The 13,233-nt window shown below is 32.5% G+C and overlaps 2 protein-coding genes across 4 annotated transcripts; one reads left to right on the top strand and one right to left on the bottom strand.

Annotated features, from left to right (window-relative positions):
• On the top strand, nt 4,814–5,471 carry LOC104756841. The gene has a single exon (XM_010479492.2). The coding sequence runs from the start codon at nt 4,915–4,917 to the stop codon at nt 5,440–5,442; it is 528 nt and encodes a 175-aa protein (XP_010477794.1). The 5' UTR covers nt 4,814–4,914; the 3' UTR covers nt 5,443–5,471.
• On the bottom strand, nt 9,396–11,337 carry LOC104756840 (F-box/kelch-repeat protein At1g26930-like). 3 transcript variants are annotated; one of them, XM_010479490.1, is made up of 2 exons: nt 10,447–11,223; nt 9,396–10,365 (listed from the first exon to the last, which is right to left on the bottom strand). In XM_010479490.1, the coding sequence occupies exons 1-2, from the start codon at nt 10,935–10,937 to the stop codon at nt 9,651–9,653; spliced, it is 1,206 nt and encodes a 401-aa protein (XP_010477792.1). In that variant the 5' UTR covers nt 10,938–11,223; the 3' UTR covers nt 9,396–9,650. The 3 variants fall into 3 exon arrangements, with proteins under 3 accessions (XP_010477792.1, XP_010477793.1, XP_010477791.1); XM_010479491.1 differs by having other exon boundaries at nt 9,396–10,290; XM_010479489.2 differs by adding an exon at nt 11,230–11,337 and having other exon boundaries at nt 9,651–11,033.

Genomic DNA, 13,233 nt, shown 5'->3' with positions numbered 1-13,233 from the left:
TCTATTAGATCTCCTCAAGGGATATATAGGACTAACAAATGAATTATCGATGTCACGAACAGGTGGAACATCGCACAAGTGGACCGACCACTTCAATAATTTAGTTCGACGGTGGCACTAAAGTAATGCGTATATATTGCGATGGTATACATGATACGATAGTGGCGTATCATGTCCATTCAACCACTATGCACATGCCACCTCCTACCATGGTAGACCAACGAATGGCCCAAACATTCTGGTTATTTTTATCATCGAAAGCTTGGTTCCAATTAGCTATTCTTATTTTAGACTTGTTAATTAGTAGTATGTTATTCTATTGTAACATGTTATCTTTTAGTACATTATAAAGTTGTAGTGACTATAAAATAATTTAAATGCGGTACTTGTTATATACGGCTCCCAATCACTTTAAAATTATTAAAGCTAATAATGTATTTGTTCTTTATGGTTTCTATTTAATTTTTGGTTCGTCAATTCCGCACCGTTGATTTCATCTGCTCACTCGTGTTAATTGACCAATTTTATGACTACACTTGCTTGTTCATTCTATCTATTTTACACCATTTTAGTTCTAGNGTGATACTTATTAGATCTTAGTATTTGAACATTATAATTTTGCACCCCAAAAAAGTAATTTTTTTTTGAACATTATAACATGGATAAATATTGTTTAAATTTGATTTCGGAATAAGTATGGATTCATTAAATGGAATTGAAGGTGCCATGTGAATTTTGTAGCAACCAAATGTATTAATTACTCCAAATTTGTTAAAACTTAATAAATTAGAAAACAATTTATGTTATTGGTGGAAGATGGAAATGGTCTAATGTGGGATTGATTCTAAACTTGTCGACGCCACCATATAACATGACATATTAATTATAAACATAATTAATTATCTATTAGATCTCCTCAAGGGATATATAGGACTAACAAATGAATTATCGATGTCACGAACAGGTGGAACATCGCACAAGTGGACCGACCACTTCAATAATTTAGTTCGACGGTGGCACTAAAGTAATGCGTATATATTGCGATGGTATACATGATACGATAGTGGCGTATCATGTCCATTCAACCACTATGCACATGCCACCTCCTACCATGGTAGACCAACGAATGGCCCAAACATTCTGGTTATTTTTATCATCGAAAGCTTGGTTCCAATTAGCTATTCTTATTTTAGACTTGTTAATTAGTAGTATGTTATTCTATTGTAACATGTTATCTTTTAGTACATTATAAAGTTGTAGTGACTATAAAATAATTTAAATGCGGTACTTGTTATATACGGCTCCCAATCACTTTAAAATTATTAAAGCTAATAATGTATTTGTTCTTTATGGTTTCTATTTAATTTTTGGTTCGTCAATTCCGCACCGTTGATTTCATCTGCTCACTCGTGTTAATTGACCAATTTTATGACTACACTTGCTTGTTCATTCTATCTATTTTACACCATTTTAGTTCTAGAACTTCTAGTTAATGATCTTAAATTTGGTTTAACAGTGACTATAGACGCTTCATTACTAAGATTTTTCTTAATAATGCATTCGTGAGTTGCTTTCTCTCGTCAGATAGAATGGAAGATGCGTCCTGGTTGATTGAAAAATTAGTTGCACGTGGCATGAGAAAAGGAGAAAAAAAGAGATGCCTACCCAAAGAAAAAAAAAAAAGATGTGTAACTCTTTACCTCAGCACCGTCTTAAACTTAAATGGAGCCTCTGTCAAATTAAAAAAAATCTAAAAATCCTTAATAATTTTTTTTTTTTGAAAACATTGGACCCTTTTGCTTAAAGAAATTTTTTGATTTTTGTGATGGACCCCTGGCATTTGCCTACTCTGCCATGGGGTAGAGACGAGCCTGCTTTACCTCATTAACCCCATTATTCAGATTTTAAAAGAATTTATAATTAAAGGGAATTCATCAAATTAGCAAACAAATCTAATATTTTTTTTTCAATTTCCTATACTGGTATCTGATTCATTTTTTTCATGTGATTGTATAATATCACACTAGTCAAAAATATACGAAAGAAAGTAATGTTGATAGTTTACTTCGTCATAATTTATACTCCGGTTTTTGGGTTTTAGTTGCTGACTTGCTTCCAAGTTTTTATTGTGGTTGGAGAAAAATACTTTTCGCTTTAATAAATATTACCACAAAATAATTTCGGACCAAAAAGATGATGAGACGAGGACCTGTAATTTTAATTTCATTATAATTATCAAAATAAAGAAATATATACAAAATACCAACAGTTGCGACATGAATAATTATTGCTCTTTTTGTCTAAAAACTATTTATTTGATACTATATTAAGACGGCTACATTTCAAATTATATTATGAATTATTAAAATATGTATTGGCTACTGACGATAAAAAGTGGAAGTAACGTACATGCAATATACGAAATCGGTGTACGGTGACCATGTGCATACGTACATGCATGTGTCTACTACGGTCTTAGCTAGAATTCTAAATATGTAAGAAAAAAACTTTTAAACAAAATCAATTCCTGGAGAAAATTAAAAATATATGTTCTAAAAAAAATATTGTAACGATCATAATGCTTTTAATGTTTAATTTTAAACTCTAATTGTCTCTTTTATGTCTTTACACGTATCATGACTTTTCTGTTTAATGTATCCGATTCATCCACTTTTTTTCTTAACTCCAACTACGAAGGCATGGCAAATTGGTAATCCCTGATAGTAAATAACTAAAAAGACTCGATCTTCTATAAAGCATTAAAACATATATGATGGACCTTAAGCATTATTTTAAAGTAGATATTTAGGATAAGAGGATATGGATGGACGGATGGACCTGAAAGGCTTTCAGAATCCTTCACTCCGTCCCAACCAGCTATTCGTTGGACCAGCACCACGCATCCTCCTCTTAAATAGTGACGTTTACATATACAACTTTTATACTTCATATATATACTGTATTTGTTATAGTATTATCACTTGACAAGTAAAAGCCTTAGAAAGGAAACCTCAAGAGAGGACTCCACGTAATCCAGTTGTCGATTCCACTAATCTTAATATTGACGTAGCTCAAAGGGAGATTTGGATAACAAAAAAAAAAAAGACGTAACGCAATCCAAGTTATCGGGTCCGATTGGGTTCACATCGCAATCCTAGTTATCTAATTTATAAAAATACTAGAAAGAAATTAACACTATGATTTGTTTTTTAATCATCTCTGTTCCTCATTTTGGGAACCGTAAAATACATAATTTAACTGAGTGAAAGATCATATGATTAAAAAAATGGCAAGCAGGCCAATAAAGCAAAGGGAAAAGAAATGAAAAGTAAAAAGATTTGAAGAAGTGCTACGAAAGAAAGAGAACAATAACCCACTTGCGTTTGCGTAACCCTACATCGAACCATGTATCAAGTCCATAATTTACCGGATTAATTAATTAGTTATATTCTAATTAATACTCGGACTCATCTCCTTTTTTGGTTCATTCTATTGGCTTAATGGCATAGCGCCATCTGTCTTTTTCCCAACTTGTATTACTATATCTCTTCGTAACCGTCATTAGCCTTTGTATTTCTTTTGTTTGTACTTGTATTATATCTCCTCGTAACCATACTTTGTCAGAAAAATATTTGATTGGTATGTTAACCAAAGATAAATAAATCAAAAGTCTGCTTCTAATAAGACGTGTAAACCCAATAATTGAAACCTTTTGTCCAAGAGGTTTTAGTTTTACTGCCTAGAACTTAAAAGGAGTCGATCGGTAACTGGCAGTTATGGAACTAGTGAATTGCCTTAACTTGACAATTGTATTTGTTAATGCAAGTACCTAAAATGCTTTGTAATAAAAGCATGATAAACATTGGAAGATTCCCAAATATTTGGATGTTATCAGAATTCTCGTGTGTAAAAACTATTGATAGTCCCACTAAAAACGGTGAAATGATATTCTTTTCTCTATAAAGTAGTGAAAAAAAAATGAAGAGTTTGTGACTTGTGATTAGTTTATTGCTACGAAGTAAGTAAATGGTCAAGAGTAACAAGAACTCGTCTCTATCCATGTGCAATCCAAATGGTCAAGAGTAACAAGAACTCGTCTCTATCCATGTGCAATCCAAAGCCGTGAGAAACGACAGCCGTCCGATCTGCCCTCGTAATCTACAAGCTCGTTCTGGAAAGCTAATCCTGCGACGGATACAACACAAATATATTGCCAAATCTCAATGACAACAACTAGTTTCTTTTTCTTTTGTCTCTCTCTCTCTCCCTCTTTCTCTTACTACAATTTTTTAAAAAAACAATAATAATAATAAAGATGAAAACGAAAATGGGAGCATTCTTAACCTCCAATATTTGTTAAAAATAGATACTCCAATTAATACTCTAGGATCTAGATATTTTTTGGACACTCAATCCATTTTCCGAAATTATGGGACTTTATTGTAAATTCATAAATTAGATACATAATTTATTTGTCAATAAATAATCATCGCCATAAGTTTTAAAGATTTTTTTTCCTGGCATCATGCGTTATGTAACAACTAACAACCAACCAAGCTTTACATGCCTTAGGATAATAGCTAGGATCCATAATTTACTCTGCATATCAGAAATTTTAAATTATTGACCAAATATTTTTAGATTTCTTTCCGGGAAATGCGAAAAATTGAAAAAGCATTCACATGTTCTCTCCCTCCTGACTCCTGAGACATGCACGAAGCAATTTAAAATTTAACCAAATCACAATATCATTTTAATATCATAAAAATAATTTTGACCAAATAATCTCTCTATATATACATTTCAGACTCTCTTTCTCCCTTATCACCCTCACATTTTTCTCTCTCTAACGTTTCTAAAAGCTTCTCTCTCTCTCTCTCTCTCTCTCTCTCTCTCTTTCTCTCTTTAAATAATATGGCTGAAACATCTGACGTATCGCCATTGAAGCGTTACAGAGAACAAGAAACCCTAACCGAAGAAGACACGACTAAACGTCAAAAGCCATCTTCGTCATCATTGTCTTCTTCTTCCTCTTACAACCAAATTCTCTGTCTCCTCGACGATTCAGACGAACAAAATCAACACAACAATGACCTAACATCCTTTATAAACGCCCTCCAGCAAGAAATCTCATCCGATGACCAAAACGCTGTCGTTTTAGGAACCTTCAACGTGGAAGACTCGTCGTCGCCTTCGTCGTGCGTTTTCTCAAAGGAAGAAGAAGATGTCAAAAAGGAGAAAGTGATGCAGCATCTTTTGGAAGCTTCTGACGATGAACTTGGGATACCTAACACCGATTTTGGCGAGAGTAATTATGAAAGGATTAATGAAAGTTACGTTTATGGAGATAGTTTGTTAGATGGGTTTGGTGATGCGTTTTGGGAACTTGAAGACGAAGCTGCTAATTATTACACGTTGCTACAGTCTGAGCTGTTCATGTAGAAATTATCCTAATTCTGGATAAAAGTGAAAACAAAAAAAACGTAAATCTGGAAATATTAGGCCAATTAAAAAAAAAAGTGGGTGTCTTTTTTTTATATGGAAATTAATTTCATTTTTTAAGGCACACTTCTTTTGTTTTGGCAATGATCATTTTTAATTGATTAATTTGTAGTAAAGGCAATGATATTATTTTTATTTTCTCTACTTTTTTTTTCTAGTTATTTGCTGCTTCGAAAGATAATAAAAAAATAATAGTACTAAACTCATGGGTCTTCGGTTTTCAAATTTGTTTCTTGTGAATAAGAGAAAGTGTCGTATTCGTGGAAATACTGCATATAATTAATTAAGGAGGAACAAAGTTGATTTAAAAGAGTCAGAATCGTTTCTTGTGAAAATTGATCAAAGCGAAATACAAAAGACGTTTCATGCTTTCCCACACTCCAACGTTTATGTTTGCCTTTAGATTACGTTTACGTTTACATGTTAAAATAATATACATGATTTTTATCAGATGAAATCATAACGTCTATTTTATAGTCAAATTGTGTGTAAGTCTAGTTTTTACATCATAGTATAATTTATCAAAGTGTTATAAAAAATTAAAAATGTAAACCCAAATATTGAAAGCAAAAGATTGTGTTTAGAATACTCATAATTAGTTTGTAACACCAAATCCTTGTGACTGGTTACTCTGTTAATTAGTTTGAAATTTTATAAATTCATCGGCTGGTTAGAAAACTTACCAGAATAAAATGCCCACGTCGTTCGACAACGTCTAACTTAGCTGCAACTACTTAATGCAAAAATCGAAACTACCTCGTGATATTTCACATTCTTACGTAACTCTTACATTTCTTAATATATTTTAGAAATTTTTAGAAAATACCACTCAAAAGTTTGAGAAGGATTTTAAACGTTTAGAAAGGGTCTTACACATTTAGGAGACGTTCTAAATTTTTAAGAAATCTCCCATAAATAAGTTTTGGGGTGTTTGATTCTATTTTTTTCGTAAATGACTAAAAAGTGATATCTTTTTAAAAATATTATGGTATTAGAACTATTAATTGGTGAAATTCACAAATAACTTTTATTAGGTCATGATTTATTAGTTGGAGATATTTTGATATATGGTAGCTGGATACCTCAACTGAACTCTACTTTTTAAAACAATTTGTCCTTTGAGATTTTTTGCGACAAAATATATAATCTTATATTTTCGAATGTGTTTCGTTCAAAAAAAATAATAATAATATTTTTGAATGTGCAATATAATTATAAAATATAGGATGTTAAACCGAATACTAATGTCTAATGAGCTTCGGTACGTCATATTTGTATCGACCAAGTAATGATGCATCTGCATTATTAACATACTTTGCCCAACAATAATGACGATGTTCAAGTGAGTGGACCAGCCAAACAATGTGTTGGTTATGCAAATAATTTCAATATCATGTGACGATCGAATTATTTTCACCAAAAGTATAATCTATATATAATTATTTTTTGGTCGAATCTAATAAATCATTAAAATCGAAGATACATCCGAGGTGCTTCATATATTCTTTACATAGCTAATATGTTTCAACTTTCAAGCGACTAATGTTTATATTATCAAATGAGTTATACATCCACGTATGGTTTTTTTTATCCATGTAGGGTTCCTCAAATGTATCATATATATATAGATACATTTACAAACACACATGACACAATGATATATATATGGAAAACTATAACATATATATATACATATAGATATATTGTTAAAAGAAAAAACTATAATAGAAATATTATATGGCAGTAACTTCATATTTTAAATTTCAACAAAAAGTTTTTCCTAAATTTTAAAACTTGAATGGAAAATCAGAACAAAAAATAGTTTCTTAAATTCTAGAAAACCTAAATTTTGAAAATCTTGATAAGAGTATGAAAATGAGTTCTAATAAACAAGAACCAAAAGCTCTTCCAAAATCTACCAAACATTCAGGATCTTACGAATATTTTTTTCTAATGAAAATTGAGTATTTCAGTTTAGCAAGATATAAATTTAGGTTTGACATGCATAAGCTTAACTCTTTACGTAGACACAAAAATTATACAGGATTTAACGTTTCAACTTCAATTGGTACAATTGTTAACCAGTTTTTGGTTAACCTAAAAAAAATGTATCCCATGTTTGTTTGTCCTTTAGTCGTGATGACTAGAGATAGTTGTAGTTGTAGTTGTAAGTTGTAACCACCGAGGTAAATGCACTTGTCGATTGTTAACCAGCTTATGGTTACAACAAAATTATTTATGGCTACAAAATAATATTAATCAGCAACTAATGAAAAAAGGTAAACAACTAGCAATTGATATAGCCAAAAATAACTAGGAGATTCCAATTAAAATGACCATTTTTATACATATGATCAAAGCCCGAGTTTTGGATTAAGGGAAACTATAGATCAAAGGTCTAAAATAAGTGTCAATATTAAAATAGATTCCCGAATCTGTGTCAATTGTCATTTCAAAATTGAGAACCCGTAAATAGAAAATATCCAAAATGGAAGGTCCAAACATAAAGTTGAAAATAAATAATTCATTGTAAATACGAATATTTAGACAAATGAGAAATGCCCACAAAAACGATGCGAATTTTACTTTGAATGATATAAGAAGAATGAGTCAGCTGAATCTGCTTTATGAAAGAATAATATATGCATATAGGTCGTACCATATAGAAATTATCTCAAGTAGTCACGATTAAGGGCTGATACGTTCTTAAAAAAAAATTGGACAGTTTCCTCTTGTTCATCTATGAATGATTGTTCTTGACCACACCGCTAATAAATTTGCAGATATCTCAATTATAAATTCCACTTTGCGTGCAATATGTACAAACACACATAATTATTTGATATAATTGTTCTTTCATAAAGCCAAATATCCTTTGTATTACCGACATATAACAAGACTATGGCTTCGAAGTACAGTTGTGTAATCTCAAAGAACAATAGACAATATGATTTTCTGTTCTCGTAAAAGTTAATTTTGTAAACAACTTAAATATTAAGTATTTGTTTCTACTTTCGAATCTGGAAATGGTGATTAACTTTAGACTTTAGAGTAGTGGTCAGTGGTGGAGGTAATGGCATTGAGAATAATATAAACAATAAGCAAATCAATGTTCTTTTAACCAACAAGAACAAGAAAAGAAAAAAAAAAAAAAAGCAAATCGATATTCTTTGTTTTTAATGTTCACTTTTATAAAAACCTGATGTTGCATTAGTGGAAGAAACATTAGGGAATCAACAAAAGCAATATATCTCATTTTTATTAGATTTTTACAGTTGTATTAGACGACAAAATAACAGACTTAATTATGTTAATTAAATGAGAAAATGCCTAAATGGGCTACTAGACTAAGCCTCCACCAACACTAAAACCTTGCTTTACTTTTTAATGCCTCAATCATGGGCTCATTTTTTCCCACTTCACCAAAAAGAAAAAATTTGAAGTGGTCAAATAAAAAATTGTTATCGTATCAAATCATCAAAATTTCTACTCGAATATGATCCTCCTGCAAAAACATCCATCTCATTAAAATTGAAAGATAATATATTGGTATTTAAACAGACGAATTCATCATTTATATACATTGGTACTTTAGCATAATCAAAATAGTTGAAGATTCTTCGACTCCGAATGAAAAATATGCTTTTAGAGTTGATGCAGCTGCCTGCTACTGAATGTGAATAAATTCTTCACAGACTTTTTGGACTTAAAAGTACTCGATTGATACTTTCATGTTTTTATCTTCTTTTCTAATTAGTTTATTAATAAATGGGGTAACCAATGAAGGCACAAAACGACAAAGATAAAAACTAGCAAAAAATTTAGTGGTCTACTCTGTTTCTGCAAATTAAAAGATGTGATTACACACAGTTTCAACACTTAAAGAAACACTCTGAGCTGTAATTGAGTAGATTATGATCATTAGAGTAAAGAGAAAGATCCATTGAAGTGTAAGATCAAAAGATAGGATTCATTCAACAGGAAACTTGAAAACTACACAATTACAATAAGTAACAGAACAATAGTTTCCCCTGGGGCGTTTTGTAGATTTGTTAAACTAATAAAGTCCTGTGTGTTTTTATACCCTGTTAAAGACGTCTGGCTACAATCTCCCCCTGGTGCGTTACATCGGGTTTTATTACACTTCCTCAACAGCTCATTACAGCGCAGTTATAAACGAAGTTAACTGATTGTTTCTTGCCGAGTAAATGCCACTCAGGTGTTGCATTACTTGGCACCCATGAGTTAAGCTCAATGAAACCTTCACCTGGAGCCCTTGGTCCACCAATCACTATAACTTGATCCCCACAAGCTCTAAACGCTAAACCCCAACCGTTCATCGAACCCGCTTGCTCAGGCAAGTTCCCAACTTGATTCCAAACCCGGTTCACCTTATCATACCTCCTAACAGCCATACCAGCATGGTCAGCCGCGTAAAGCTGATCATTCACAACCGCTACAAGCGGTGGAGCCATCGCAGCTGCTGACATACCGTTCCCTTGGTTAGACCTCGGTGGAGACATCTCAGGTATCTCAGTCCATTTCCTAGTCTTCAAATCAAACTCTTCCCCACAAGTCAAAACCTTTGGCTCATTAGCTTCCCCAACACCAATCCCACCAATGACATAAAACTTCCCATCCATAAACACACCAGAACACATCTTCCTACGCTTGTTCATCCCCGGTAACACCGACCAAGTCTGATCCTCATAGTTATACATCTCAGCAGTATCAAGAATCCTACCGCTCGAGTCACAACCACCGGCTAAAACCGCGATCTCCCCGTAACTAGCAGAGCCAAACAAACATCTAGGCATGTTCATACTCTTCCCAGTAGACCAAGAGTTTGTCAAAAGACTGCATCTATAGATTACATAAGAACTCACTTCCCAACCAAACACAAGCAAATCAGTTCCTACAGCCAAAGACTCTTTATCTGCGTACCTGAAACACTCGTTCTGAGGCATACTCGGCAAATGCATCCACCGTTTCGATCTCGGATCAAAAGCTTCCCATTCATTGAGATGGCAAGAGAAGTAAACCCAATGCTCAAGCGTCCCTTGCAGCCTCCTGAGTCTGTAAATCTCTCCGCTTCGGATCAGAGAACGTAAGCTACGATTCACAGAAGCAATGGAGCAGTAATCAGCTCTAGAGCAACGAATCAAACAGCTTAACGAATCGTCTTTGTTCATCCCAGGGATAAGCGTTCCCGTTCCCGTTCCCGAATCTGAAGAAGATCCATCATCGTCTCCTCCTTGGCTTGTTGAGTCAGTAGTGAGCTTGTACATCTTCTTGAGGTGAAGGTCGTTCTCATCGTTGCTGAGAAAAGATCGTTTCCCAGAAACCAAAAAGCTCCATTGCGTTTCTTTATCATGGCTTGGCATGGTGAAAAGAGTTGAAACTAGACAAGAATCACGAGGTCGACCTCCAAACATTCTTTCTCAAGAATCAAGAAAACTTGGTTCTGTCTTCAGATTGGATCCAAGCTTTTAACCCACAAGAAGCTCGAAATCGATTCCATTTCCTGAAATCTGGAACACAGACAAGTCACAAATCTTGAACAAGAACAAGAACAAGAACTCAGAATGAGAATTGTAATAGAAGACTTGGTTGGATTGGATGATGAGAGAAAGTTTTATTTTATTTTGGTATAATTAAGAGATTAATTAAACTAATCTCTTATCTCTCTCTCTCTCTCTTTATTACACTTGTCTTTCTCTCAAATACCTTAACGTTTAAGCTCCTCTGCAAATCAGGAGAAGCAAAATGGACTTTGTAGACAACCCAAAAAAAAATCTCAGTGTTGTTGTTGTGCACATTTTTTTAATTAATTATGTGTGTTTATTCTTGTACTGTGTTTTACTGTTTTAGCTAAAAGAATATTAAATATTAATTAAAAGAGAAAAATAAAAAAGGAGATTAGCGAAAGTGAAAAAGCATAAGACGTTTTCAAGTTCTTTGCTTCAGACTGAAACACAAGCGTGTAATCCAATACCTTGAATCTAACCAAAGCTATATTGCTTCAATCGTACAATATTGTTTAATTAAAAAATTTTAAGTACAACTTTCAATTTTTCATCATCATATTTTTTTCTTTAATGTGGAGTACTTTTTATATTATCATCAAATAGTATAGTTTATAAATTGCAATTGTACTCTTTCCTTTCTTGGGACATGGTGGTGCCTGTAATGTGGATGAGTTTTTTTTATTGCTGTAAAAAAAAAGGATTAAAATTGGATAAGGACGAATAAAGTGTAATATATCATCGGACGGTTGTAATTGTCCCGGTAGTTCTACGACGGAGCCGCCAAGTTTTGCGGTAAGAAAAAAGATCCGGTATGACAAGTGTCATAACCCCCTCCACAAGCCTGACGACTTCGTCAGTTTTAAACTCTTTTTTTTTTTAACTCTTTACTTTTTGAGTTTTGACTTTGTCTACTAAGCAACAGGCTGTAATAGGCTATGGGTGAGAGTACGGTATACCTGATCTGTTTCTATTATGATGCTACAAGGCCCACGTTTGTATGAAACTGTGAGGTACGTTTGGATACAGCGACATGTATGATGTTCTTATGTTTATAATGTTATGTATGGACCCTTATTTTAAATTAACAATTAGTCAATGAGTCATGAAGATTATTATTGTTTTTACACCTAACCACCACTGACTTTTTTTTTTGTTATTAACCAAAACATGGATCAATCGTTTGGATGGTTAATAAAAGTACTATAACACTATTTTTCATGTTGAAATATGTTCTCATAATTTGACTTAATTCTTATACAATGCAATCATGCTTAGTCTAGACAAAATTAACTATTATAACATGTGAGTGTGTTTTTTCCTTCTTTTTTTCTTCTTCTTTTTGGTTAAGCAATTATTACATGTGTACATCAACTCAAACTCAACAATTTGAACTTCAGATTTCACAAATTCACATTCAAATTGTGTTTTAATGTTCATCGTCATTTTTTTTTTTTACTTTTGGTAAGTTGTGTGACTTAGAAATATTAATCTCGAGTTCATTATATGATCTCATGTACTCTAGTTAAGTTAAGTAATAATTGAGTGATGATTTTACAGAGTAGTTTTACTGTTTTAGGAACCTGCATTTTCCGTCCGTGTGATATATTATGCCACTTTTGGTAGAGTAACGATCGATGGCCTCATCTGTTTACGGATTTAATAAATTCAGAGCATTTATATTTGCTTTATCACATAGTATAAGTTTTGTTATTTAATTTTATCAAATTTAATAGAATTTTAAAGGAAAATTGATATATATACCTTTTTTTTATATAGCAATTTCTCCCCATTTGACACTCCCTTGCTAAGAGTTGAAATGAAAACGTTCATATCTTGTATTATGATATTAGTTATCATGTTTCTATGACTTTGACTTATATAATCTTGGCATTTTTCATATAGGAAATGGGAACAACTATGATATAGACAAACAGTATTTAAAAAGAAAAGAAGAATTTATATTGGACAAGTAAAGAACTTCTTTATAGGTTATCACAAATAAAAAAGTTGCGTTCACTTTAAATCGGTGGGTGCAAAAGAAAAAATGGATGACAATTTGCACGTAAACAGAAGTTAACGTTTTCTTACCAAATTAGTAAAATTGCTTATTCGTTTCAACACGCATGGTGGAGTGAAAAAAAAGCTATAATACAAATTGGAACAATAATAATGGTATTAGGAAGCAGGAAAAAGAGAAGATGAA

This window comes from Camelina sativa, chromosome 17, assembly GCF_000633955.1.
Source record: "Camelina sativa cultivar DH55 chromosome 17, Cs, whole genome shotgun sequence".
Classification (NCBI taxonomy): Eukaryota; Viridiplantae; Streptophyta; class Magnoliopsida; order Brassicales; family Brassicaceae; genus Camelina; species Camelina sativa.
The sequence above is the reverse complement of the archived record's forward strand: the minus strand, read 5'-3'. Positions and strand labels throughout refer to the sequence as shown.